The 27,389-nt window shown below is 41.5% G+C and overlaps 1 protein-coding gene and 1 long non-coding RNA gene across 3 annotated transcripts in view; one reads left to right on the forward strand and one right to left on the reverse strand.

The window, feature by feature from the left end:
* The first annotated feature begins 232 nt into the window (after positions 1 to 232).
* LOC119648176 overlaps positions 233 to 27,389 on the forward strand; it is a 51,266-nt gene continuing 24,109 nt past the window's right edge. Inside the window, exons 1-2 of one of the 2 annotated variants that reach the window (XM_038049756.1) lie at positions 19,143 to 19,373; positions 26,071 to 26,252. In XM_038049756.1, the coding sequence (XP_037905684.1) occupies positions 19,297 to 19,373; positions 26,071 to 26,252 (259 nt within the window). In that variant the 5' untranslated portion in view covers positions 19,143 to 19,296. Of the gene's footprint in view, positions 767 to 19,142; positions 19,374 to 26,070; positions 26,253 to 27,389 lie in introns of those variants that run through there. The other variant, XM_038049757.1, reaches the window with a different exon arrangement.
* Positions 17,266 to 18,627, reverse strand: LOC119648177. The gene is made up of 2 exons (XR_005249030.1): positions 17,784 to 18,627; positions 17,266 to 17,703 (listed from the first exon to the last, which is right to left on the reverse strand). It is a non-coding gene; the product is annotated as an uncharacterized LOC119648177 (long non-coding RNA).

Below are 27,389 nucleotides of genomic sequence, written 5' to 3' on the forward strand. Positions count from 1 at the left end.
AAAAACAGCTTGTAGGTAAACAAGTTGGAGCTTTTTCTCGCTTTCTCCCCCATAGGAAGAAACGAGTAGGCACTATCTGTCACGTCATTGCCATTCACTGCAATTGGTGCGAGTGAGAGGCAGATATACAACGGGTACTGCGCCCACGTATCCGTCTCCCTCATACCGGTTTCTGAGTAGGCATTGGATTGTCTCGCTGCTCGTCTGACCTGCCATATTGATTTGCCTCGGTGCCGAGTTCGGTTGTGTCGGGTGGTTCGTTGCATCGCTTTTCTAAAAAAAGTAGCGTTAGCGCTGTATTGGTTCGCCGATTACACACGTCCATGCGATTGATGTTGGCAACACATACGCGAGCCGTGCAAATTTCTTCGACTGTTTCATTGTCGTCTTGTGGGGCGGCTCGATATTATGCCGTCGCCGAGGAAGAAGTTTTGTGTGTAATTTGTTTTGAATTGTAACTTGCATTAGCGCTAACTGTTCTGAAGTGCATTGAACCCGGTGTCAATTAGACAAGATAATTTCGCGGATTTTTGATTGCTCGTCCTAGAACTCTGGATCTTTTGGAATTTATGCTCTGGTGTGTGTGCGGTCAGGTCGCGAAAAGATCGGCTTGAATTTGAATAAAAGCGCGGGAACTTTTTATTGGACGCAAGATATTTATTGTGCCAATCGGAATTGTTTATCACACATAAAAGTAGTGAAATTGTTTTTGGGGTGAAAATTGTGTTGCTGGTGCCAGAAATGACTGTCATCAAAGACGCAAGCGGTAAGAGATCCATTCTAAGTAAATCACCGTCGTTGGCCTTTCTATGGGGATTACCTCGTGATACCAAGGCAGTCGGTGATTTTTAGTTATCAGATTTATGTGAAAATTTTTCCCTGACCTCGCCGAAATGTCATCAAAAGTATTTCATGTGGAATATCATTTTCCCGAACCTAGCTTTATCAAGAACGCACTGCAGGGTTGAGTCTAAGCTAAGTTTAGGAGAGGGGAAGGCAGATGGCGGTAGTGTAGGTGGTTTGGGCAAAGGATAAACGCTTTCAGTGGAATTTGGTCGTTTGTCTGTTGCTATTTCACTCTAAATTGACCTTGATTTTGGTTTTTTAGGTTGCATCATTGAAAATTTTGTTAGGTTGGTAGATTCATCAGCTGGAAATATGGAGTTAAAATGGGTCCGCATGATTAACAGTATCAAATAAGGATTGAAAAGAATAGCTTAATACCGCTATGTCCATTATCCAGAGGAGTTAAGGACCTGCTTTTTTTGCTTTACTTCTCAAGAAGCCTATTATACGATTGTCCTGCTCTAGATCGTTCTTAATGTGTGACCTATCCACTGCCACCTTTGCCTTCTAATCAAAAGCCCGAATATAGGGTCAAAAGAACGACAATTATTTGTAAGATTGCTGTTCCTGCTCCGTCCTTGGTGGAGCATAGGGCGTCTACATAGTTTTTTTAAGGCTTTGTTTCACACAAAATCTTATTAAAACTGATTCCATGTCCGTCTGTCGCACCCTATTTGCTCGGAAACGGCGGAGGCTATTGCGAAAAAAATTGGTTAGAATATGTGACCTGTGAAACCCTTTACCACGGATGGCATTATTTTGTGTTGGATTTAAGCGGTGGTTTCCCATATATGTTATGCGACAGAGGGTGGGAGTATTTTTTCTCAGAATATGGTCATGCGGGGTATCAAATGAAAGGGCTCAATTAGTAGTTTTCGATATTGGTCCTATTTCTGAACCATAGGGCAGTAATGGATTAAAGTACGTGCTCCAAGAAGTGAAACAGGTCTTGCTCTCAGAACCGATATAACCAAAACTTCTTTTCTCTCTACGGCAAGCAATGAAAAAACTGTTGGAATATGGACATCAGTTGCACCATCTTTTCATCGAGTTTAAAGCCGCCTATGATAGCATAGCTCGAGGAAAACTGTACACGGCCATGAGAGAATTCAGTATCCCGACGAAATTGATAAGACTAACTAGGCTGATGTGACCAATGTGCGAGGCCAGATAAAAGCAGCAGGATCACTCTCAATACCATTCAACATCAACAACGGTCTACGACAAGGGGATGCCCTATCATGCGTCCTCTTTAACCTGGCCCTTGAGAAAGTGATCCGTGATGCCGAGGTAAATGCAAGAGGTACGATCCTTTTTAAGCCCACCCAACTACTGGCCTATTGTGACGATATCGACATCATGGCAAGAAAGACCCGAGTCGTACAAACTGCCTTCATCCAGATCGAGCAAGCGGCGCGAGATCTGGGGTTGCACATCAATGAAGGCAAGACAAAATATATGGTGGCAATATCAACACCAAAAACCAACCACTCAACAACATCAACCCGCACTGGTCAAACGGGAAGAATGAAGATAGGAGACTACAACTTTGAGACCGTTGACAATTTCTGCTATCTAGGGTCGAAAAGCACAAACGATAACAGCTATGATGATGAAATCCGCACACGGTAGTTGGCAGCCAACAGAGCTAATTTCAGCTTACAAAAACTGTTTCACTTGAAACGTCTCACCATAGGGTCAAAGCTCTTATTGTACAAGACAATGATCTTGCCAGTCCTTATGTATTCCTCGCAGATTTGGGTTCTTAACAAGAAAAATTGCGGACTCTTGGCCGCTCTTGGCAGGCGGAAGTACTGGCGATATTGGAAGTCTGTCGATGGCTGGAGCGTGATTCGAGCCCCAAGCGTAACATAGCCATTCTGACCGACAGCCAAGCGACCATCAAGGCTGGTGGGGCAGTGCAGAGACGCGCTCAACCATCTGGGCGGCACGCTCAAGGTCACTCTCCTCTGGGTTCCCGGGCATAGGAACATAGAGGGGAATGAACGGGCTGACGGATTGGCCAGGCAAGGCTCTGCTTTTGGCAGTCCCTCGGCGAATACAGTCGGTGTTCCGCTGGCGACTGTCGGGGGCCGAGTCTACTCGCACTACCTAGCAGCCGCGTGCCTGAGATGGCGAAGGCTTACAAGCTGTGCCAAGTCAAGGAGAATTTGGCCCGCTTATAACATAGCCCGATCACGAGAGCTCCTGTGCCAGACGCGTGCAAATGCATTCAAGATTACGGCGGTCTGCACGGGGCACTGGCCCATAGGGGACCATGCCGCTAGGCTCGGCTTACCCTACAAATCGCACTGCCGAAGCTGCGGAGAAGGAGGAGGGGGAGATCCTCATGCACTTCTCTGCGATTGCCCAGCTAACTAGAGTCAGGCTGCGGACCCTGGGTAAACCATTCTTTGGGGACCTCAGCGAGATTTCTAGCTGCAGGGTCGGAGAGCTGCTTTCCTTCGTGAATGCTACGGGCTGGCTCTGAAGATCCGAGCCGGCTGGACTCTGCTTCCCTGTTCCCATAACAACAGTCACGGTCTTAGGAGTTTGTGGCATCAAAACGGCCCACCAAAGCGCTAATTGGGCTCCTCGGAGCGGCCACTGATACCTACCTACGTTGGCCGCGTTCGAGAGAAGAATCCTCCGAAGAATTTTTGGCCCCCTACATGAGGATGCACGATTCCGTAGCCTATATAACGACGAAATCTATGAGCGATACCTTGACCGTCTGGTTGTGGATAAAATCTGGTTCAATAGGTTACGGTGGGTGGGTCACTTAATCCGTATGGATGCGGATGATCCAGCCCGGAAATTCTATGCAATATCCATGGTAGAAAAAGAAGACGAGGCAGCCCCTGCCTGAGTGGAGCGATGGCGTGGACCAGACAGCTTTTAGGGATATCGAATTGGTGGATTTCAGCACAAAACCCGGATGTCTGGAGTTCCTTATTAAGGCAGGCCTAGACTGTATACTGGTTGTTGTGCCGTTGATGATGATGATAATTAATGAACGAGGGTCCCGAATTGTTTTTTTTAATGGATATGGTAATTGGGCAGGTCAAACTATTATTTCAGTGTAAAAAATATCGTCATTTTGTAATGCGGGGATTAGAAAATGCCGATATTTTTTACGCGGAAGTTGTCTATTTCAAAGCGAAATTTGTATTCCTTTAGATTTCACATCTGCCGGGAATCTAGTTAAAACATAATAAACCGATCATTATGAAATTTTGAGGTATGATTCCTTACAAAATTGCGAAGTATATGAACCAACATTTGAGATAATATCATATTTTCGAGGGTGCCCTTTTGTGCAAAATTAGTTAAAAAAAATGGTGAAAACCGAGATATTTTTCTTGAACACCAATAAATTTTTCAGTTGAATTGAGGTTTATATTCTCAGAAAATCAGGGAATAATGCAAGATTATACCCTTATAAAAATTATCGTCGCTGCACATCTCGCAGTTGGAGAACTCTAGTTACTTCTTTTTCTTCAGCCTTTGTCCTGTTCACAAGCGGGGTCGGTTCGTTGTGATGGGCTTCGCCATTTAGTTCAATCGAATGCCTGATCTGGGTGCAATCTCGAGGCTTTCAAATCCCCATCCAGCGTATCAAGTCACCGTTGCTTAGGTCTGTCTTTTGGCCGTTTACCATCGACTTCGATGTTCAGACCAATCTTGGCAAGTGAATTCTCGTTTGCACGAATTGCGTGACCATACCATCGAATACGCCTCTCTCGCAACTTTTCCACGATCGGTGCAACCCCATAACGATCGGGGATATCCTCATTTCGGATGTGATCTAAACGTGTGACGCCACTAGTCCAACGTAGCATCTTCGTCTCCATTACCGCAAGACGCCGTTCATTGTCTTTTATGGTCGGCCAACACTCAGAACCATAGAGAGCGATTGGACGGACGACATTGCGATAAATTTTAGATTTGAGATGTTCGTTGATACGTCGTTCGCAAAGAACACCAGTTGTGTAGCGCCACTTCATCCAGGTTGCGTTAATGCGTGCAGCAATTTCATAACGCTGGCTGATAGCGTTGACCCGAGGTATTTAAATGGCTCAGTTCTGGGCAGATCACTGCCGTTGACAGTGATTGTGTCTGTTTCATGGGGATCGGTCGTCAAAAATTCAGTTTTGTTTAAATTCAATCTGAGACCGTGTTGCATGAGGCGATCATTCCATTTTTGAACAAGTGGCTCGAGATCATTTTTGCTATCAGATGCTAGGAAAACATCATCTGCATAAAGCAGTGTGTAGGGCGCTGGACGTTGGATATCCCGTGTGACGGTGTCCATAACAAGGACAAAGAGGAGTGGTGAGAGGGAACTTCCTTGATGAACACCAACAGAGACACGAAGCGGTTTTGATACACCCGCCATACTTCGAACTTTACTTTTCGGATCGTGGTAGAGCAATTGAACCCAGCGCATGAGTTCTTCTGGCACGAAGTGTTGTCGTAAAGCATACCAGATGAGTTCGTGTGGTACACGGTCAAACGCTTTCTCAAGATCCAGAAAGGCAATGTAAAGAGGGCGATGCTTCTCACGGTGTTTCTCCATGAGTAACCGCGCAGCGTGTATTGCGTCAGTAGTTCCGCAGTTCTTGACAAATCCGGCTTGGTTCACGGTTATTTCAACGATTTCGCGAATACGGTTGTCAAGAATGTGTTCAAAAATCCTCATGGTATTGGAAAGTAACCGGATCGGACGATAATTTGAACATTCTGCTGGACTACCTTTCTTTTTCCATATTGGAACAGTGGTACTTTCTTGCCAGTCAGATGGTGTTCTTCCTTCCTGAATAACCCGGTTAAAGAATTCACTGGGCCACAGTGTTGGGTCCCAGCTCTTCGCTTTCCAGAGCTCAGATACGATGTCGTCAGATCCTGTTGCTTTCCCTGATTTCATTTGTTTTATTGCCTCCTCGACTTCAGTTACGCTGACTGGTGGAACTGCTCCACATGTCGGCAATGATTGTGGAAGTGGAGGATGAGCAAATTCTTCAGTTGAAATCTGCTCGAAGTATTCTCGCCATCTATCCGTTGCGGCTCGACGGTTGGTAAGCAAAGTACCGTTCTTGTCATTAACACAACTGCAGTATTCGATATCCTGTGCCGTTCATCACGGCTTTTAGCAAGTCGATACAGATCTCTCTCGCCATCCCGAGTGTCCAGTTTATCGTAAAGATTTTTGAAATGGTTCGCTCGGGTGACAGCGACCGCTTTCTTTGCTTCTCGGTTGGCATTCTTATAAATTTGCCAATTAGCAGGCGTTTTATCGTCGAGAAATTTGTGGTAGAGGCGTTTCTTTTCACGGACCTTCATTTCAACATCATCATTCCAAAGTCAAGTATCTCGGTTGATGTACCCCAAGGGTTGCAGAGGCCGCTTTGTGGATCGTGTCTTTCATTTGGTTCCATGATTCTTCCACATTCGTAATGGTTGGCAATCGTATGAGTGAGACCGTTTCTTCTTTTTTCTCACCAAATCGCCACCATTTAATGCGCGGCGAGCCAGTGCGTTCCTCACGCTGTTTTATCGGTGGCTTAATTCGCAGGACGGCAATCAACGGCCGATGTTGAGGTGCGATGATCTCATAGGGAACGACTTTGCAATCAGTGACAGTGGTAAAATGTTGGCGTCTTATAAGAATATAGTCGATTTGCGTTTTATTGTTCCCACTATAAAATGTGGGAAGATGAGACAATCGTTTGATGAATCATGTATTCATAAGTACAAGGTCATGGGTGTCCGCAAAATCGATTATACGTTCGCCACCTTCATTGCGCGCTCCGAACCCCTTTCCCCCATGGCATCTGTTACCGTCTGCCTTTTCACCCACATGACCATTAAGGTCGCCGGCAACGATTATGTAATCGTCAGCTGGCACGTGACAAGTCTTTTCATCGAGAAGTTGCCAGAAGGCATCTTTTTCGGCATCAGGTCAACCTGTCTGTGGTGCATACGCGGTGAAGAAGTGAATAGTGCGATCAGCTGATATAATGGTGAGCTTCATCAACCGACCATCAAATCATTCGATTTCTTTAATGGCATCACGGAAACCCTCTGAGATGGCAATGCCAACACCATATTGAGTGTGTGGGTTACCAAAATAGAGAAGTTTGTAGCCATTTTGACCGCGTTCGCGTTCAATGTCGCAGCTTTTGGCACCAGACCATCGGGTTTCTTGCAGAGCGGAGATGTCAATGCACCTTATCCGAAGGGCTCTTGCGAGTTCCTCGGTCTTTCCAGTTAGGGTACCAACATTTGGCGTGCAGACACGTATTTGTTTTGTTCGTTGTGTGCGGACTAACTTGCTTACGTCCTGACGCCGTCCGTGCGTCAAGAACCCTTGCCCATTTCTCGACAGGACCGGGGCCCGTCCTGCCGCGTCGACTGAGGTGGACGCCCTAGCATTTCTCCGAGGCTTGTGACTCAATCCGATCATTATGTTTGTAACGACATTCTATGCATTTTCTTGGTCGACCTGTCGCGGGGCCTGTCACCAAGAGAGATCAGGTAGGATTTAGCATAGTAGAATAACTCCAACTATACTCTATTTATCTCTTTCCCTGATCTCAGCATTTTATTTTTGTTTTACTGAGGGTAGTACAGAGTATGTTGCCTCAAACCCTCCTCCTTTACCTGGGCTTGGGACCAGCATACTATGTTAATAGCATGGCGGGGTTACGTTGTTGATCAATAAATAAATAGAAACAAAGTTAAAAGAGAATCCTAAACCTTTCATTCTTCGCAAATATTCATATTGTTTGAACTGACTGAACATTAATGTTGAGGAAGGCCACAAGTAGTCGCCGAAATACGCATATTTGCAAAGAATATCATTTTTAGTAAAGCAATAGAAAAAGGTTTCAAATTGTTGTTTTCACTATTTTCGCTTTATTCGAACGCTTTTTATAGGTTTTTTGTTAATAATAATAAAAAGCTAAAATAGTAAAGTTAAGGAAAAAAATTGGGTTTTAAATTCATTCATCACTACGTAAATGTTCGTTAAAGGTCTTGTCAACTAGTCTACATGTGACTGACCTGAGTGTTGAAGTTCCTTGTCAGTTGTGATTGCATTTGACAGATTGCTTTTAACAATAGAAAATGCATTGTAAGGTCAGCTGTCAAAAATTTTAGAATTTTTTTGAATAAAACATTTTGATAATAAGCTGATCAGTTTGAAAAGACTTTTTTAAAAATTAAATAAAATAAAATTTTAAATACATTAAGAGATGGTCCTAAAGGAAAATTCACTCTCTTTTTAGGTAAATACTTACCTTTTCGATATCTTATATAGTTTTTCAGTAAATTTAATTTGAAATTTCATTTTTTGCTCGCTAAGCTAAGATATTCACTAAATATGTACGAGCGTATGAAGTTTCCGGGCAGTATCCAATTCAGATAGATGTACATAAGCGTTCTTAGTAATAGCAGTATTCAATTTACGTACATATATATATACGTATAAGCTTCTGCATACAAAGTAAATTGGAAATATTCAGATGGGTATGCAAAAACCCCCAAGATACGTATATATAAAGATAATCTGAAATGTTTGTTTGTTTAGGATGAACATAATATTATATTTGTCTTTAATATGTGCATATATACATACCTTGGGATTTGGAAATATATGAAGGAATATTTTGAATTTATAAATTGAAGAATGCGTACCTCAAGTACCTCACATGAGAAAAACACAAAACATTTTATGCCCGAAGCGTTCAGCTTCCGGTTTTCCGACTTTTCCTTTTATTTCTGGGGTTTAGTTTATTTTAGTTTTTGTACATAATTTGTTTCAAATCAGCGAGTCCTGATTGGGAAATATACCCTTGATGGAAATAGAAGTTTGGGGTCGCCTAAATAAATATGTACATATATGCGTATAATATTTACAAATTTAGTCATATTCGCCGACATATAAATAGTATATGTCTGATACGCAGTATATAAGACGTTTGATATGCTGCCTTTGTTAATTATTTTTAAATTCATACTAACACAGTGTATCTTCATTCATTTTTGCAAATTTTCATGTTACGTAACAATTAGTCTTTTAGTCTTGGCTAGACAACAAGTGCATCAAGTTGATAAATAAATGTCTAATTACAACATATCGAAACGAATACTAGAAACTGAAATAAAAATTTTAATCGCTTAGGTCAGTAGTTATTGCAATCCACATTTTTAAAAAGACAAAGTGCAAATCGCAAGTATAACAGGTTTTTAGTATTTTATATTCGAGAATGTTTTCTTACATGGTGATTACAGTTGTATGTAGCTACTAGTATATATCAGACTTCACTTTAGTTTAATATTGACATTCTATACTGTCTCATATAGTATAGTGAATTGTACCATAATGTCTTGTGTAGTAAATTCATGCGAAATAGATCGTGAATTACCATCACTTTGCCAATAATAGTACGGTTTCCTGGAAACTTTCCAATATCATGTCTTGTATTGATTCACATATTTGCAACCCTAGAATGAATTTTTATATTGTATTATATGTATGTTGCAATTTTCCATACACTTCTTACAAGCCTATGCCGGGAAGATCTTTAGTTACTCTACCGAAGTCACAGTGAGACCGAGTACCGAGTACGGTAATAGCGAAAAATCCATGAATGGTTTACGAGGAATTCCTGAGAATATCAATCACAATTAGTCGAGCCGATCCATAAGAGATGTGGAGAGCCTCTGCCATTTCTCAAATGCGTAATTTCATTAGAAATGCAACTTCAAGCAAACTGATTGTTCAATGTTTGTTTCAATCGACAGACAAATTTTTCATCTTACAAAAACAGAGGCTGCCAAATCCACACTAATAGACGTATTCCGCTCAATTTTCACATTAATGTCAAAATAAGTCGGGAACCCGGAAGCTGGACGCTTCAGCTTAAAAGGCTTTGTGTTTCCCTATCTGAGCAACGATGAGTGCATCACAGTTCCGTGTGTACATAATTAAAAATTCAATACAAAAAAGCGCACTCGAATGTCAATTCATCATCATCAACGGCGCAACAACCGATATCCGGTCTAGGCCTACCTTAATAAGGAACTTCAGACATCCCGGTTTTGCGCCGAGGTCCACCAATTCGATATCCCTAAAAGCTGTCTGGCATCCTGACCTACGCCATCGCTCCATCTTAGGCAGGGTCTGCCTCGTCTTCTTTTTCTACCATAGATATTGCCCTTATAGACTTTCCGGGTGGGATCATCCTCATCCATACGGATTAAGTGAACCACCCACCGTAACCTATTGAGCCGGATTTTATCCACAACCGGACGGTCATGGTATCGCTCATAGATTTCGTCATTGTGTAGGCTACGGAATCGTCCATCCCCATGTAGGGGGCCAAAAATTCTTTGAAGGATTCTTCTCTCGTGCGCGGCCAAAAGTTCGCAATTTTTCTTGCTAAGAACCCAAGTTTCCGAGGAATACATGAGGACTTTCAAGATCATAGTCTTGTACAGTAAGAGCTTTGACCCTATGGTGAGACGTTTCGAACGGAACAGTCTTTGTAAGCTGAAATAGGCTCTGTTGACTGACAACAACCGTGTGCGGATTTCATCATCGTAGCTGTTATCGGTTGTGATTTTCGACCCTAGATAGGAGAAATTGTCAACGGTCTCAAAGTTGTATTCTCCTATCCTTATTCTTCCCGTTTGACCAGTGCGGTTTGATGTTGTTGGTTGATTCGTCTTCGGTGCTGATGTTGCCACCATATATTTTGTCTTGCCTTTATTGATGTGCAGTCCAAGATGTCGCGCCGCCTGCTCGATCTGAAGAGGATCGTACCTCTTGCATTTACCTCAGCATCGCAGATCACTTTCTCGAGGGCCAGGTTATAGAGAACGCATGATAGCGCATCCCTTTGTCGTAGACCATTGTTGATGTCCAATGTTCTTGAGAGTGATCCTGCTGCTTTTATCTGGCCTCACACATTGGTCAGGGTCAGCCTAGTCAGTCCTATTAATTTCGTCGTTATACCGAATTCTCTCATGGCCGTGTACAGTTTTACCCTGGCTATGCTATCATAGGCGGCTTTAAAGTCGATGAACAGATGGTGCTACTGTTATCCATATTCCAACAGTTTTTCCATCGCTTGCCGCAGAGAGAAAATCTGATCTGTTGCTGATTTGCCTGGAGTGAAGCCTCTTTGGTATGGGCCAATGATGTTCTGGGCGTATGGGGCTATCCGGCCTAGCAAGATAGCGGAGAATATCTTATAGATGGTACTCAGCAACGTGATACCCCTATAATTGCTGCACTGTGTGATGTCTCCCTTTTTAAGGTTTTGTGTAAACACAAAACCTTATTAAAATCGGTTTACTGTCTGTCTGTCTGTCTGTCTGTCTGTCTGTCTGTCTGTCTGTCTGTCTGTCTGTCTGTCTGTCTGTCTGTCTGTCTGTCTGTCTGTCTGTCTGTCTGTCTGTCCGTCTGTCTGTCTGTCTGTCTGTCTGTCTGTCTGTCTGTCCGTCACACGCATTTTTCTCGGAGACGGCTGTAGCGATTGACTCCAAATTTGGTAGAAAGGTGGGAACTGTGAACGCTCACGCATACAGTGAGTTACATCCTTTTACAACGAATTTAAGGGGGGGTCCCCATACATGCAAAAGGGGGGTGTAATTTTTTTTTTCATCAAATATAGTCATGTGGGGTATCAAATTAAAAGTCTTGGTTAGTACTTTTCGAAGTCGGTCTTAGTTTTGACATTTGTTAGAAGAGTGGGGAGTGCGGGGAGTTGAAAGTGATCATTTCTTTAAGGGGGCCATTCTCAGAAACTACCCAACCGAAAACTCTGAAAAAAATCAGGAGGCTGCCACTATATAGTGCCTGGGCTCCGAAATACCTTCCATACTGATATCTGTACAAATAAAGTTAATAATAGTATATTACTATAATTTTTAGTAATTGACTGCAAAACCCCCCTTAAGTTTATGCTAGCACGACGAAATTTCACAATAATATAGGGTATAACATAGAACATAATCCTACCAAGTTTAGTGGAAATCGCACTATTACTAACAAAGTTATAATACGTCAAAGTTGTCGCTTCTTCGCAGATTCAAGACTAAGAATGTCAATATCTTCTGAAAGTGGATATTCTCACATAATATATGCGTATATTACATGCTACGTACTAAGAAATACACAAAACCTTTCGTACCTGAAGCGTCCAGCTTCCGGTTTCCCGACTTGTTATGTATGAGACAGATAATGCCTCGTTGCCAATCGTCAGGCATTGATTCGCTGTCCCATACCTAGAGCACAAGTTGATGAACCACTTGGTGTAACTGGTCGCCTCTATATTTAACCAATTCGGCTGTAATTGCATCGGCTCCTGGCGACTTATGATTTTTTTGCCGATGAATTGCACGGACTGTTTCTCCTAAACTTTGTGGTGGCAGTATTTGTCCGTCGTCTTCAGTTGGCCGGACCTTCATCTCGCCGATGTTCTGGTTGTTCAGTAGCTCATCAAAGCACTCAACCCATCGCTCTAATATGCCCATTCTGTCGGAAATCAGATTTCCCTCTTTGTCTCGACAGGATGAGCATCGAGGTGTATAAGGCTTTATCCTGCTGACTTGTTGGTAAAACTTGCGCGCCTGGTGCGGTTGCTCCCTGTACTTTTCTAGTTCACAGACTTGTTGTTTCTCCCAGCCTTCCTTTTTCCGTCTGTGAAGTCGCTTTTCCGCCCGATGGAGTTCGTGATAAGTCTCTGCGCGTGCCTGCGTTCTTTGAGAATGCAACATTACTCGGTATGCGGCATTCTTCCGTTCCGTTGCTAGCTTACATTCATCGTCAAACCAGCCGTTCCGACTCCTTTTACGGCTGGGGCCAAGTATGTTTGTGGCCGTATCCATGATAACGTTCTTCAGGTGATTGTGAAGATCATTTGTCGATGCTTCATCTCCAGGTCCTTTGTTGACTGCTGTTATTGCGGCATCCATTTCCCTCTTATAGGTGTCGGGGAGGGTTGTGTTGTGGATGGCTTCAATGTTCACTCTCACCTGTTTGTCAGAGGGGATTCTAGGTGGTATTGTTATTCGAGCTCGGAGCACCATGTCAACGAGATAGTGATCCGAGTCTATATTGGCCCCCCTATATATTCTGACATTCATCAAGGGTGAGAGGTGGCGGCGTTCGATCAACACGTGATCAATTTGGTTGAAAGTGGTCCCGTCTGGAGAGGCCCACGTATGTTTGTGGACCGCTTTCCACGCAAACCAGGTACTTCCAACAACCATTTCGTGTGACCCTGCTAACTGAATAATCCGCATTCCGTTATCATTTGTTTTTTCGTGTAAGCTATGGGAGCCAACGTATCGCCTGAATACGGGCTCCTTCCCTACTTGGCTGTTAAAATCCCCAAGTATGGTTTTAATATCATATCTGGGACAGACTTCGAGGGTTCGTTCTACTGCCTCGTAGAAGGTATCCTTCTCCGACTCTGCAGTGTCCTCTGTAGGGGCGGGAACGTTAATGACGCTTATATTTCTAAACTTGCCTCGTAAGGACAGAGTGCATAGTCGTTCGCTTATGTTTTCAAAGCCGATAACAGCAGGTTTCATTTTTTGGCTGACTAAGAAACCTACTCCGAGGACATGGTTCACTGGATGACCGCTATAATATATGGTGTAGCGGCTCTTCTCCAGGAAACCGGTCCCTGTCCACCGCATCTCCTGTAACGCTGTTATATCAGCCCTATATTGAGACAGGGTATCGGCTAGCTGCTCATCAGCTTTATCTCTGTACAGAGAGCGCACGTTCTATGAGAAAAATCGTTAATCCGTTGTCGTTGCCGGGTTCGTCGTTGTAAAGTCCATCCTGTCCGAGGCTCCTTTCGTGGCTCCGTAACATCGGTTTTCCATGTAGGGTTGTCAGCCCTACCCAACCCCCACCTGGAGGACCAGTTGGTACAGTTTGTCCCGTTTTTAGGCGTGGGAGGCTCGCCTTCATCCTTCTCCGTTTGCAGCTTTTCGTTACGAAAGAGCTCTCAGCGGTCACCACGTGGAGGTGGAGATTGGGTTTGGTAGTAGAGCTGTTGGTGTTGGTTCAGCAGGCATTTCTCAGGTTTTATGCTCCATCGTGGGTACCAATCCACGTTTCGCCCTGGGACCTATACTACCCTTTGACCACCAATGTCAAATATTTTCGTTAATTCTGACGCCAGCATCTTATGGATGGCTTTAGATGCGGTAAATTGCTCCGAAATTGATAAGTTTGACACTAATTGCCGGATTTGCATGAAATTTGAAGAGCATATGTCCTCTACGCTACTGCAGAATTTAGTACTCCTAGGATGAACTTAAGCGGGGTTCTTCAGTAGGTTTCTAAAAGTTGGTAATATACTATTCGTGAGTTTAATCGAGCAGATATCTGAATGAAACATATTTTGAGAACGGTGATAATAGTGGTGTTGATAATACTCGCGAACCATCGGTGTGAAAGCGTGTACGGTTGTGTTAGCGATTTCTTAACAAAGTAGACTCTAACCACCCGTGGACGTTACACTAGTCGAATTATATGCTATCGGTTACAGGTATAGTTCACTCATATATTGTATCTTCTTGTATCTATCACTCATATATTGTATTCTCACTCATATATTGTATCTTATGAGGATTTCATTCACCTGTACTAATTTGCGGACGTTGCACGACGTTTTAAAAGAAATACACAAAACCTTTCACATCTGAAACGTCCAACTTTCGATTCCCCGACTTGTTTTTCTTCATCAGGGTACCCTAGAACTGCATTTTATTTGTTTTTATTTTTCATGTGTGATTTTCCTTCCATTTTTACCAGTCCTAGTATTTGGTATCCGAATGGCTACTGATCAGAGCAGCCTCCAGCCAATCCTTGACATATTAAGCAGATAGTTCGGAACAAGTTGTCAATGTAAGGGATTCCCACTATTTATTTCAAAGGTTAGCTTTTGACAGTGATTGCTTCTCACGGGGGTCTCGGTGTGACGTTCGTCAGCAAACACAAATTTAATCTTCATTATTTTGACGCACCCAATGCAGCTTTCAGAATGTCTAGTTTTATCCTGTCAGTTTAAGGATATCCTTTTCTCAATTGTTCTTTATAAATTCTCCTGTAGTCCGCTAATAATTGTGATTACAATGAGATTGAATCAGTTTAAGGGGGTCATCCCTTGTGAAGGCCGTTTTTTTTTGCCTTTTTTTGAAAAATTATTTTGAAGGACTGGATAAAGAGAGAAGCGTTTTTTTTTCATCATATGTTTATTGATATCTCTAGTATATGTGATAAATTTTTCAGCTTGATACCTTAGCTAGTTTTTGGAATACATGTCAATTTATGCACCCATCTCCAAAAAAAGGTGTTTTTCTGCTGCCACGCTGGAGGGCGCTCTGTTCATCTGAGGGAAAAAAACTAAACGGCATTTTAATGTGGACAATATTCCACGGTCCACAAACTAGGATAATTAGAAAATATTAACAGGCAAATTTTTGGTGGGGTTTTAAACTTAATTTTTTGAATTTTGGTGTTTTTTTACGGCTTTTTGTATGAATAAAAAAAAAACTACCCGTCCGATTGCAATTACCCTAGTTTGCGGACCGTAGAAATATGTATTAAAGAAGTCGTTAAAATTTGAAAGAATTTGGTTGGATAGATTTTTAGCTACGGTGGCAGCCGATTTTCAAGATGCAGTTTCGAGAAAAACGCATTTGAAAATTTAAATGTGATTACCAATAGTAAAATTTCAACTCATCGTTAATCTGCTATACCTGGTCTATAGAGAGCATCCTCCGTTTCTTTAAAAAAGTCTTGTAAGACCGATTGTTGCTCTCCGGTTTCAATTATGGCTCTTTTAGCGAAGTCAGTCGACCGTCGTTCGGACGGCCAAATTCACGCTTCATTACGGCGGTCGACATAAACCTGACATATGTGACCAACTTGACATCCCATTGTCACTAGGATTTTGAGAATACCATTGAATCCTTCATTGAATATAATTACAGTCAGAAAAGTGGCTATTTCTACGACCTTGGCCCCAGAGTGAAGGTGTTTAAGAGCGAAAGTCCAGATCAATGCATTTAGTGACTCATTGTTATCCTGGGTCTCTGCTCCTAAACATCTGTTCAAGAGATCATCTCGTAACAAATCTTTGTAGATTGGTTTGATGACTGTTTGAACTTCTGCAGTCAAAGGTGCCTTCTCGTGGTGAAAACTATCCAGTTCTCCTTTAGCTTCCGCTTTGCGCCATTTGCACCAACTGTCCTCGCCTGCTGGACAATTTTGATGCTGAGGATTTTCGTCTGTAGAACATTTATGGAAGAAAGTTGCCCAAATTTCTCGCTTCACTCCTTCTATCGAATTTGCGTGTCGGCGAATAGCTAGCCCAAAAAATGTAGTGAGGTCGTTAATAACCGTATCAGTAAGTTTTCCAGTCCCCTTTCCACCAATGCCTTTGTGATTCTTCTTTGCATTTCTAAGCCGCGTTCCCATTCTTTTCTCGACATATCCTACGCATTCCTTTGTTACTACTACCTATATTCTATTATTTGCAGAAATTCGCAGAAATACCGAAGGAAATTCCAGCAAAATCCAATATACAAAACTTGTCGCAATTGGAACATCCATGTTCATGCTTGCTAAAAGTTTCTTTGCTGATGTTGATGCGAAGTCCTTTTTCTTCTCTGATAAGTATCGATTCCCATGAAATACTCGTTTTTTAGTGCGAGCATGACGTTGAACGTTAAAGCGATCTCCCTTCGTACGATCCATTTAAAAAAATCACTGAACACACAAACAGCACAATACTTACAACAAAATATAACTGAGTATAACTTGAACGCCTTTTAGTGGTCACTCTATACTGGATTATCCTTTTTATTCCAAACAGCAAATAAGTTTAGACAATTGATTGGTTTTTTATATTTTTATATTTATACCTGCGTTCAAATTTATAAGGCTCAGGTAAAAAACTAACAGGGTAAAAAAAGATTCGATGCTCTTTCTCATCGAGTATTCTAGCCGCGGCTGCAAACTCTTTACCTGTTTAACCCTGTAATTTCTCAAGGGCTCGGAATATCGGAAAATCCCTTTGCCCACATATTCTCCACTATATATATAATAGATACAATTCATGCAAAAAAAAATCGATTTCTCCAACCCGACACACGGGATGACCCCCTTAAGCGAAGTTCACTCGATCTTTAAATTTTAGCCTGAACTACTCTACACAAAGAGTATCAATGGCAATATTATGATTTAACTGTGAAATCAAGCGCTTAGTTACTATGATATCCTATTAAGGATATCACGCTATGTAAAGAGCTGAAGCCTCTTTTTTGTCAACTTCCAACTGCAATCATCGAAGTTAAGTGTTTATTGGAAATAGTACTTAGATAGGAAACCATTTGGAAGCACTTTTATTTTCAATATATTATTATTCATTTACAAAAGAATACATTAGATTAAATAAAATAACTACTTTGCTATAAAATTTTATGTCTAATTTAATTTGAAACTTCTGTATGCTTGTTAAATAATGCTCAACGCTCGTGGCAAATTCAGTTAGTAATGCAAGAGGGCGATGCCCAACACAGAACAAACTCGTCATATAAAAGGAAGGGGGGGTCTATTACAGTTTTGCATCCACAGTGACCTTACTCTCACACCTCGCAGTTAAATCGCAATCGCCTTTGTGCATGAAGCTTCCAACATTCGTAATCCGATTCATTTATCACTTTAGTTTGATTATTTGGACAGTTACCGGCGATCGTCAGTTAAAATTTGAAGTTTGTACATTCAACTGGAAATGTGGAAAAATTTGAGTGAGAGCATTTTACCTGTAAAAGGTTCACAATTTAAATGACTCTATCTCAAAAACTAAAACCAAAAATATAGGGTTCCTTTTCCAAATAATTACCATGATTCCCTCGCCCCTTCGTGCATCTATAAATAATAAATGGTCGGCACTGTTATTAATGCGATAACTAGAAATACTAGAAAAGTACCAAACTACATACTTCATAGCACATCATAAAGCCATGCAAAGCTATTACGGCGGCAACAAAAGTTCTCAGATACATCAGGTTATCGAAAGCGAAAACTCAGCGCTTCATACAACTAAACAGTCGAACAGAATCGCGTATACATACATACTAAGCTGTGTATTTAGATGCAAAGAAAGACCGGCTAAATTGTCAAGTGGAGATAAAAATGGAGGAAAAGAGGCAGATAGATCTGCCAGCGAACGTATCACATATACAACGTCAGTCTTCGGGTAAAAGATTGATTTTTTTAAACCAGTGGAAAATGAGGTCGTGCTACCATGAATGACGTTAGCTTTTTTTAAAGACTTTAAGACTGAATAAAATATCTATCTAAAGTGTTGAATTATGTAGCAGAGAATTTGCAGGTAAAAAGATTGTTTTTGGTAATTAAGGGGGCAATATGGATTGTTGCGCCAACGATTATTATTATTATTATATATCTCGAAATGCAAGATGCATTTTTGTTGTTTTACAATCTGTGACCTTCTTCGTAGAAGCTTATCACTTACTCGACGGTGGAACTTTAAATGTAGCACGAAATACCTGCGCTTGGATGTGGAGCCGAAAACATTTTTACAATTCTATTATAGAATCGAATCTACTGTCATATGACGTTTCAGATACTTTTTGCCATAAGACTAAATGATTTTAATTATTAATTAATTATTTGCGGAAGAAGATTTTGTTTTTTTTATTATTTCTTTTTAATAAAAAAATTACGATTTCCGAGTACTTTTCATGAAAATAATGCATATCGCAATTTGCTGATGGGAACTAAATATAAGCTCACTAACTCGAATACGAGGGTGTGCATTTGGATTACATGTTCATACGTGGTATGTCGATAGACGGTTGAATGTGGGGAAAATTCCATATTCGTTATCTCATTTCAGCTCATAGGAAAATATCTTTTTCTCGTAGAGTTCTCTGGCAAAGCTGTGTGGATGTATATTTTTATAAAGATACTACCACAAGGGCATATTTGTTTCATCGACCTCAATATGCTGTGATGTTCGAAACACCAATACATTATCACACTTCTGCTTACAAATGGGTTAAATCTATTTCCTTTTCTCTTAGGGTAAAAATATATATTTGTTCCCGGCATTTTGTTAATTGCCGGAAAGATACAATTGTGTGTGTTGAATTGAATTTTATCTCAGCCATAAGAAGGGAGTGTATTGGATGGAAATTTTCTATTGCTAACGTCGACTGTAGTTCAACGATTTTCACTTATAACTGTGTAGCTTTTTTCGTATTTTTCTAGTGTAATTTTTACACAATAATAGCATTTTGAGTGTTAGATATTCTTGTGAACATTAAACGGTCCTCTAAGTCGACTTTTAACTGTTTGATATACTTTGGGAGAATTATTAAAAAACTAAAATGAGTAATAAGTGTATTGTAGTTACTTGTCCGGGGGGTGCCACTAAATCTATGTCAGTCCCTAGGGATAAATTGGCGTAAGTATCATTATTAGCAGAATTAGGAAAATTTACTTGCTTTGAATTACTTCTTGACATTTCCGTTTTTGATTTGAATATATCTCGGATTTCGCATCTAAACAATAATTCCCCACTTTATCGAAGGTTCATTTTCACTCTCACATTGGATAGTGGTGAGTGGTTGGAATATTTGATAAAACTGCATGTTGGTAGCTTAGAAATATAGAGAAAAGATATACCTTGTATCTATTGACATGGAATTTAAAAACGAATTGTGTTTTTCTGCATCTGTCTATTACACCTAATTTATTTGGAAACCGCTTACCCTATTGTCTCCCAACCCGATACGAATATACGGCCTGTGAAACCCTTTACCTATAGCGACTGGAGTACAGTTGTGTTGGGTATCAAATTAAAGGGCTTAATTAGTAATTTCAGAAATTGGCTTCGTATAATTTTTGAAATGTGTTTGAACATAAGGTAGCGAGACTCAGTGTTGTCCCATAAAGTGTAGAAGCATTGACTCGCATTGTCTATGAAGCTAAACATGTCTAAAGAAAAAGGAAGGAGTACCTATATGTAATTTATGCCTGAAAATATATCCCGTGCTCTTCTTCTTGTTCTTTTTTTTCAGCCTTTGTCCGGGGTCAGCTCGTCGTGATCGATTTCGCCATTTGGCTCTATCGAATGCCTGGGGTGCAATCTCGAGGCTTTTAAATCTCCACCCAGCGTATCAAGTCATCGTTGTTTCTGCCTGCCTTTTGATCGTTTACCGTCGACTTCGATGTTTAGACCAATCTTGACAAGTGAATTCTCGTTAGCACGAATTGCGTGACCATACCATCGAAGACGCCTCTCTTGCAACTTTTCCACGATTGGTGCAACCCCATAAAGATCGGGGATATCCTCATTTCGGATGTGATCAAAACGTGTGACGCACCTAGTCCAACGTAACATTTTCGTCTTCATTACTGCAAGACGTCATTCATTGTCCTTTATAGTCGGCCAACACTTAGAACCATAGAGAGCGACAGGACGGACCACATTGCGGGAAATTTTGGATTTGAGACGTTCGTTTATACCCCGATCACAAAGAACACCAGTTGTGGAACGCCACTTCACCCAGGTTGCGTTAATGCGTGAAGCAATTTCGTAACGCAGTTCTCCATTGGCTGATAGCATTGACCCGAGGTATTTAAATCGCTCAGTTCTGGGCAGATCACTGCCGTTGACAGTGATTGTGTCTGTTTCATGGGGATCGGTCATCAAAAATTCAGTTTTGTTTAAATTCAATCTGAGACCGTGTTGCATGAGGCGATCATTCCATTTTTTGGACAAGTTACTCGAGATCATTTTTGCTATCAGATGCTAGGAAAACATCATCTGCATAAAGCAGTGTGTAGTGCGCTGGACGTTGAATATCCCGTGTGACGATGTCCATAACAAGAACAAAGAGGAATGGTGAGAAGGCACTTCCTTGATGAACACCAACAGAAACACGAAGCGGTTTTGATGCACCCGCCATACTTCGAACTTTATTTTTCGGATCTTGGTAGAGCAATTGAATCCAGCGCACGTGTTCTTCTTCACTAAGTCTTGTCGTAGAGCATACCAGATGAGTTCGTGTGGCACACGGTCAAACGCTTTCTCTAGATCCAGAAAGGCAATGTAAAGAGGACGGTGCTTCTCACGGTGTTTCTCCATGAGTAATCGCGCAGCGTGTATTGCGTCAGTCAGTTCTTGACAAATCCGGCTTGATTCACGGTTATTTCAACGATTTCGCGAGTACGATTGTCCAGAATGCGTTCGAAAATCTTCATGGTATTGGAAAATAACCGGATCGGACGGAAATTAGAGCATTCTGTTGGACTACCTTTCTTTTTCCATATTGGAACTGTGGTAGTTTCTTGCCAGTCAAATGGTGCTCTACCTTCCTGAATAACCCGATTATAGAATTCACTGAGCGTTGGTTCTCAGCTCTTCGTTTTCCAGGGCTCAGATGCGATGTCGTCAGGTCCTGTTGCTTTCCTTAATTCCATTCATTTTATTATTTCCTTGACTTCAATGAAGCTGACAGGAATGGAGGATAAACAAATTCTTAGGTTAATATCTGCTCGAAATATTCTCGCAATCTATACGTCACGGCTCGTCGGTTGGTAAGCAAAGTACCGTTCTTGCCATTAACGCAACATAAGTGAAAGTATCCAGTTTATCGTGAAGATCTTTGTAATGGACCGCTCGGGTAACAATGACCGCTTTCTTCGCTTCCCGGTTGTCATTCTTGTAAATTGGCGTTTTATCGTTGAGAAACTTGTGGTGGAGGCGTTTCTTTTCACGGACCTTTGTTTCATCATCGCCAATACAAAGCCAAGTATCTCGGTTGAAGAACCGCTTGTCTCGCTTGGTGACCCTGAGTGCTGCATAGGCCCCTTTGTGTGGCTCGTGTCTTTAACTTGGTTTCACGATTCTTGCACATTCGTATTGGTTAGTAATTGCGTAAGTGAGATCATTTCCTCTTTCTTCTCACGAAATCGCCACCATTTATTGCATGGTGGGCCAGTATGTTCCGCACGCTGTTTTATCGATGGCTTAGTACGTAAGCCGGCAATTAACGGTCGATGTTGAGTTGCGATGGGAACGGCTCTGCAGTCAGTGACAATGGTAAAATGTCATTGTCTTATGAGAATATAGTCGATTTGTGCTTTACTGTTCGCACTGTAAAATGTGGGTTCATAATGACGCTTCCTTTTCCCCTGGCCACATGTCGCCGGCTGTTACCGGTTTTTGCGTCGAGAAGTTGCCAGAAGGCATCAGGTCGACCTGTCTTTAGTGCGTATGTGGTGAAGAAGTGAATAGTGCGATCAGTTGATATAATGGTGAGCATCATCAGCCGGTTATCAAATCGTTCGACTTCTTTAATGCTTCACAGAAACCTTCTGAGATGGCCATTTCCACTCGCATTGAGTGTGTTGGCTACCAAAATAGAGAAGTTTATAGTCATTTTTACCGCATTCGCGTTCTATGTCACAGCTTTTGGAACCAGACCATCGGGTTTCTTGTAAAGCGTAGATATCAATGCGCCTGTGCCGAAGGGCTCTTGCGAGTTCCTCGGTTCCCCCAGTGAGGGTACCAATTGCCAATATTTACCGTGCAGGTCCGATTTTTTCTTTGCTCGGGGCACAATAGTTCTTTAAAGACCCGGTGCGACTTTCCCTTAACAGAATAATAATTTGTTTGCTCGTTGTTGTGCTCGGACTAATTTGCTTGCGTCCTGACGCCGTCCATGCGTCAAGAATCCGTACGAATACGATAGCCCCTTTACCTGGACTTGGGGCCACCATGCTACGTAAATGGCAGGGCGGAGTTTGTGTGCAACATTTCAGAAAGATCCAAAAACTAATTTTTGAGTTATTTTGGACACCACATTGAAAAATATTGTTTTGGGGAAAAACGTTACAGGTAAACCAGAGGGGTTTATTGTCCTAGGGGGACTTAAGGAAGCTTTGGCTGGGCGGAGGAGGGGGGTGGGGCGGCTACGTCGTTAAAAGCATTCTTTGAGTGGGACGGATTCATAAGATATGACAATTTTTATTTTGCATTTGCTTATTTGCTTGCAAGTGTTTAAGGAGTCGGTGGTAATCGCAATTTTGGTTAGCTTTTTTGTCATTGATGTTACAATTGTAAACCATATGGCCTCTAACTCGGCTGTTACAATTTGGATAGGCAGGAGCCCCACTACATAACAAAAGGACCCTGCAGCATCCGTATTCAGTTTTTTTCTTAAAAACATCATTGTGGATATCAACCCTGTCCTATTTTTTCGGGCTGCAGTCCATTAACCTTAGGCCCGGGTTACAGCCTTTCAGAAAAATGATCAGTAGATTTTTCAACAAGTTATAAAAGATGAATTATACCAAATATGTCTGGCTAGATTTGAATGAAAATATGTAGATTTCCAGCCAACAAAGCTTTTAATATTTTGCAAACACAATAGTATGCTGAATGGCTATAACCCAGGCCTTAATCTTAAATATTTTCGGAAAATCCTATTTAAATGAGCTTCTTTCCTCTATGTTAAATTTTTGTACGTTGTTGCAGTTTGTCCATACATTTAGTCGTACAGTTGACCTGTGCAGGTAAACCGAAGAATGAATTGTTAAGATTTTGTTTGTAAACCAAAACCTTATTAAAATCGGTTCAATGTCTGTCTGTCTGTCTGTCACACGCACTTTTCTCAGGTACCGATTGATATGAAATTTGGTGCGAAGGTGGGAACTGACCAGACATGCAATGAGTGATATTTTTCTAGGTTGAGATTTAGAGGAGGTCCTCATACATGAAAGAGGGGGGTGTAATTTTTTTTCACCGAATATAGTCATGTGGGGTATCAAATGAAAGGTCTCGATTAGTGCTTTTCGAAGCCAGTCTTAGTTTTGAGATTTGTTGGAAAGACCGGGGAGTGAGGGGGTCGAAATTGATGATTTCCTTAACGAACCCATTCTCAGAAACTACCCAACCGAAGAATCTGAAAAATCTGATATCAAAATACTCCCCATATCGATCTCTGTTCAAATTTAGTTAATAATAGTGTATTACCATATTTTTGGGGAAATTGAGTAGAGCCCCGTTAAGTTTATTCCAGACTCATAAAAGCTGGTAGCAGTATAAAATATAATATAAAGCATATTATCCCCAAGTTTGATCAAAATCATACAATTAGTAACAGTACAGTAGTTCAAAGTTGACTTTCCCGTGTAAATTTACTGCAACTAGATACCAATGTCACATTAAAGTGAGTAGTCAGACATGCTAAATGCATATACATAACGGGCTACGTACCAATGGGATAGTTCTACATTCAAATATACTCACAGAAGAAGCAAACAAAACCTTTCATACCTGACGCGCCTAGCTTCCGGTTTTCCGACATGTTTTTTATTTTTTCGTGGTTCCCCTTTTCAGGCCAGGTCGCGCTCATTGCCAATTTTCATTGATAAATGGTGGCATCCACACTCCCGACCTGAGCAGCTCAATTATACACAGGTATATTTCTGCAACATACCACTATATGTATGATCGGTCAGGATCGTGTAGCGAAACACTACAGCTTTTGGTGGCTACATATTTCTTCTTTGATACAAGGCATAAGTACAACATGCTGAATAACATGGTAGAAATATTACACTAATTACAACCGATTAAATTAAAGGCTTCGGTTATATTAGAAAGGTGTACCTTTTTAATTGCCCTCACCATTTAAACCAGAGAAAGATTTGTTTTTCCGTTCTTTTTGATTCGTCTGTTCAGGGTGGCTAAGCTCCGGTTCCATACCTGACCAGCTAAAATCCGTTTGCTTTGGCGAAATATGGTCAACCATGCTACAGGAGCAGGCTCGTGAAAGTTGTATCCGGCTGCTTAACCATCCAACTTATGTCAGCGTTTTTCAGAAAATCTGGGAAAGAACGTGTCGATAGCTACACGCCTGTGCTCCCTCAACGAGATGTAGTAATTTGTACAAACAGCCAATCTTATATAAGCGCAAGAGATCATTATTTTCTCATCATGCATGAGCTTCGCGAAGACCCACTGAACCTAACTGTCATGTGATTTATTGATTGTCACTTTCATCTGGGCTCTCGATCGACAGGACATAGTCTGAGCAAATAGAAGAGTCGAGGCAAGGGTTGGCTACCTCTACCACATTGAAATGACTAACATACATGTCAGAATACTGCACTTTATATGTAAGAATACATGCCGAATCACAGATAGATGACGTGCCGCGAAAGTGGGTTTACCAAATAATATGGACATTCCGGGGCAATCTTGGGGCATAGGCTGTCCATGCAATAAAATTTCAGGACTCTTAGTTTATTTGAGCGCTACCAATGGATCTGAAGGACAGCACCATGGAAGTCTTATAGAGTGCAAACCATAATATTGCATTATATACTAAGGTCTAGTGTGTGGCATAAGTTTTGTGTAGAGTGGCTACTTAAAAACAGCAACCAACCAAATGGGTTGTAGCGCTTTGAAAAAGTTTCAATCAAATTTTTACTGAAAAATTCCCCATTTTCATCAAGGAGAAATTTTTAGTTATTCTGTAAGGATCTTAGTAGGTATAGGTTAGCGTTTGCCTATGTATTGTGTACTTTGTTACCCTTTTGAATTTCCTTCTTCCTTTCATGGGAAAGGTTCGTCTAGTACGTGATTTGCTTTTGCTTTCCTTATTCTTCCTTCGTTCGTAAAATTAAGACTGCATGTAACTACATGTATCTAATTCCCACTGAACACTTAATTCGAAGTAGAAGTTTGAAGGATATCTTTTGGCCAGTGAAAGAAGAAACAGATTGAGGAGAATTTTCTTTTATTGGCTGAAGTTGCTTGATAGAAATTACAAATACTGTATTTCGGGAACTAATTGTTTCTTTGATCAGTCTGCTCTTTTCTGCACAAATTCCAAGTTGGTTCTTGAAATACAGCATTTATGATTTCTAACAAATAATTTTAGGCAATAAACTCTCCTCAATTTGTATCTTTTACTTAATTCATCTACCAACATGCACATTTCTTCAAATAAATCTCTTGAGTTGTTGTAGATATGTTTACATCGGAAACGTATCGGCTAAAAGGCATAGATGCTTAAGCGTCACAAGTAATTCAAAACTCGATAATTCCTCGCGTTGCCCTTTACATCTATTCCGTTGACTTTCAGGCGAGCTACTTGGTTGACGATTCTGAAGCGAACGGATTTGATAGGGAGTACTAAACGTCATCATGTTTGCAGTTTGCATTTTCGCCCAGAAATGTATGCAAACACAAGACTCACAGGAACAGCAATTCCATTCTTGGATGATGAGCCTAAAGATGATAACATTGATGATCAAACAGATGAAGGTAATATAGGTGTATCCTGAGAAATCAGCTCTGTTTAAAGATGGACAGGATAAGAATAGTATGATGTTATTGCCTCATCCCACGTAAAGTTTATATTTTTGATTATAAAGTAGGTTAGGATTAGAAGAAAGAATATATCTTTGCCACTCTAAGGATACCTGTTTAGCATCAGGTATATTCTACAGAAGCTATTTGATAAATCTCCGGCGCAATAAGAGGCAAAAACAGATACATTCGCGAGGTGGAAATCGGAAAATATGATCAATGTCTACAATTTATCAGTCTGTCTGAATTGGTGCTCAATGAGCCCGTTTGGATCCGTAAATTTGAACATATCTCCACGAAGTTCGAAAGTATATGCGTGAGTCTGAGTTGCAACAGATCGGCTGCTGATCTAAATGCTGAAACTACGAATCTAGAATTATGTTTCTTTGACATTGGACAGGAGCTGCATCAAGGTGGTAGGTCGACGGTTTGTTGATTTTGGTGTTAGGGATGTCTCCCTCCATTGTGAGTGTTGCGATGGAAGGAGCATTGGGTATGCCTGCAGACCGCAAGATGCAGACCCGGGATAAATCCTACCAAAATGGAGCTGATCGTCAAGGCAAGTGTACTCGAACTCCACCTCCCGTGGCTAAATGAACAAAGATTGGTTTGGTTCGTTTGCCGAAGGCTGGACCATGAACTGTGCCCCGAGCCATTCTGACCGACAACTAAATGGCCATTATGACCTTATACTCAGCGACGACAGACCGGTGGGGCAGTGCAGAAACGTGCTGAACAGTTTGGGCGGCACGCTCAAGGTCAGCCTCCTCTGGGTTCCCGGTCATAGGAACATAGAGGGGTGTGAGCAGGCTGGCGGATCAGTTAGACGGGGTTCTGCTCTTGGCAATCCTTCGATAGGTAGAGTCTGTGCCCCACTAGCAACTGTTAAGGGTAGAATCTACTAGTACGACTTAACAGCCGGGGACCTCAGATGGCGAAGGCTCACCACTTGTACTAAATCAACGAAAATTTGGCTTGCCTATAACAAAACCCGATCGCGAGAAATGTGCGGTGTGTGCCAGATGCGTGCAAATTCTACAAAATAATGGCGATTTGCACGGCGCACTGGCCTATAAGGCATCATGCCGCTAG

Source organism: Hermetia illucens, chromosome 2 (genome assembly GCF_905115235.1).
Source record: "Hermetia illucens chromosome 2, iHerIll2.2.curated.20191125, whole genome shotgun sequence".
NCBI lineage: Eukaryota > Metazoa > Arthropoda > Insecta > Diptera > Stratiomyidae > Hermetia > Hermetia illucens.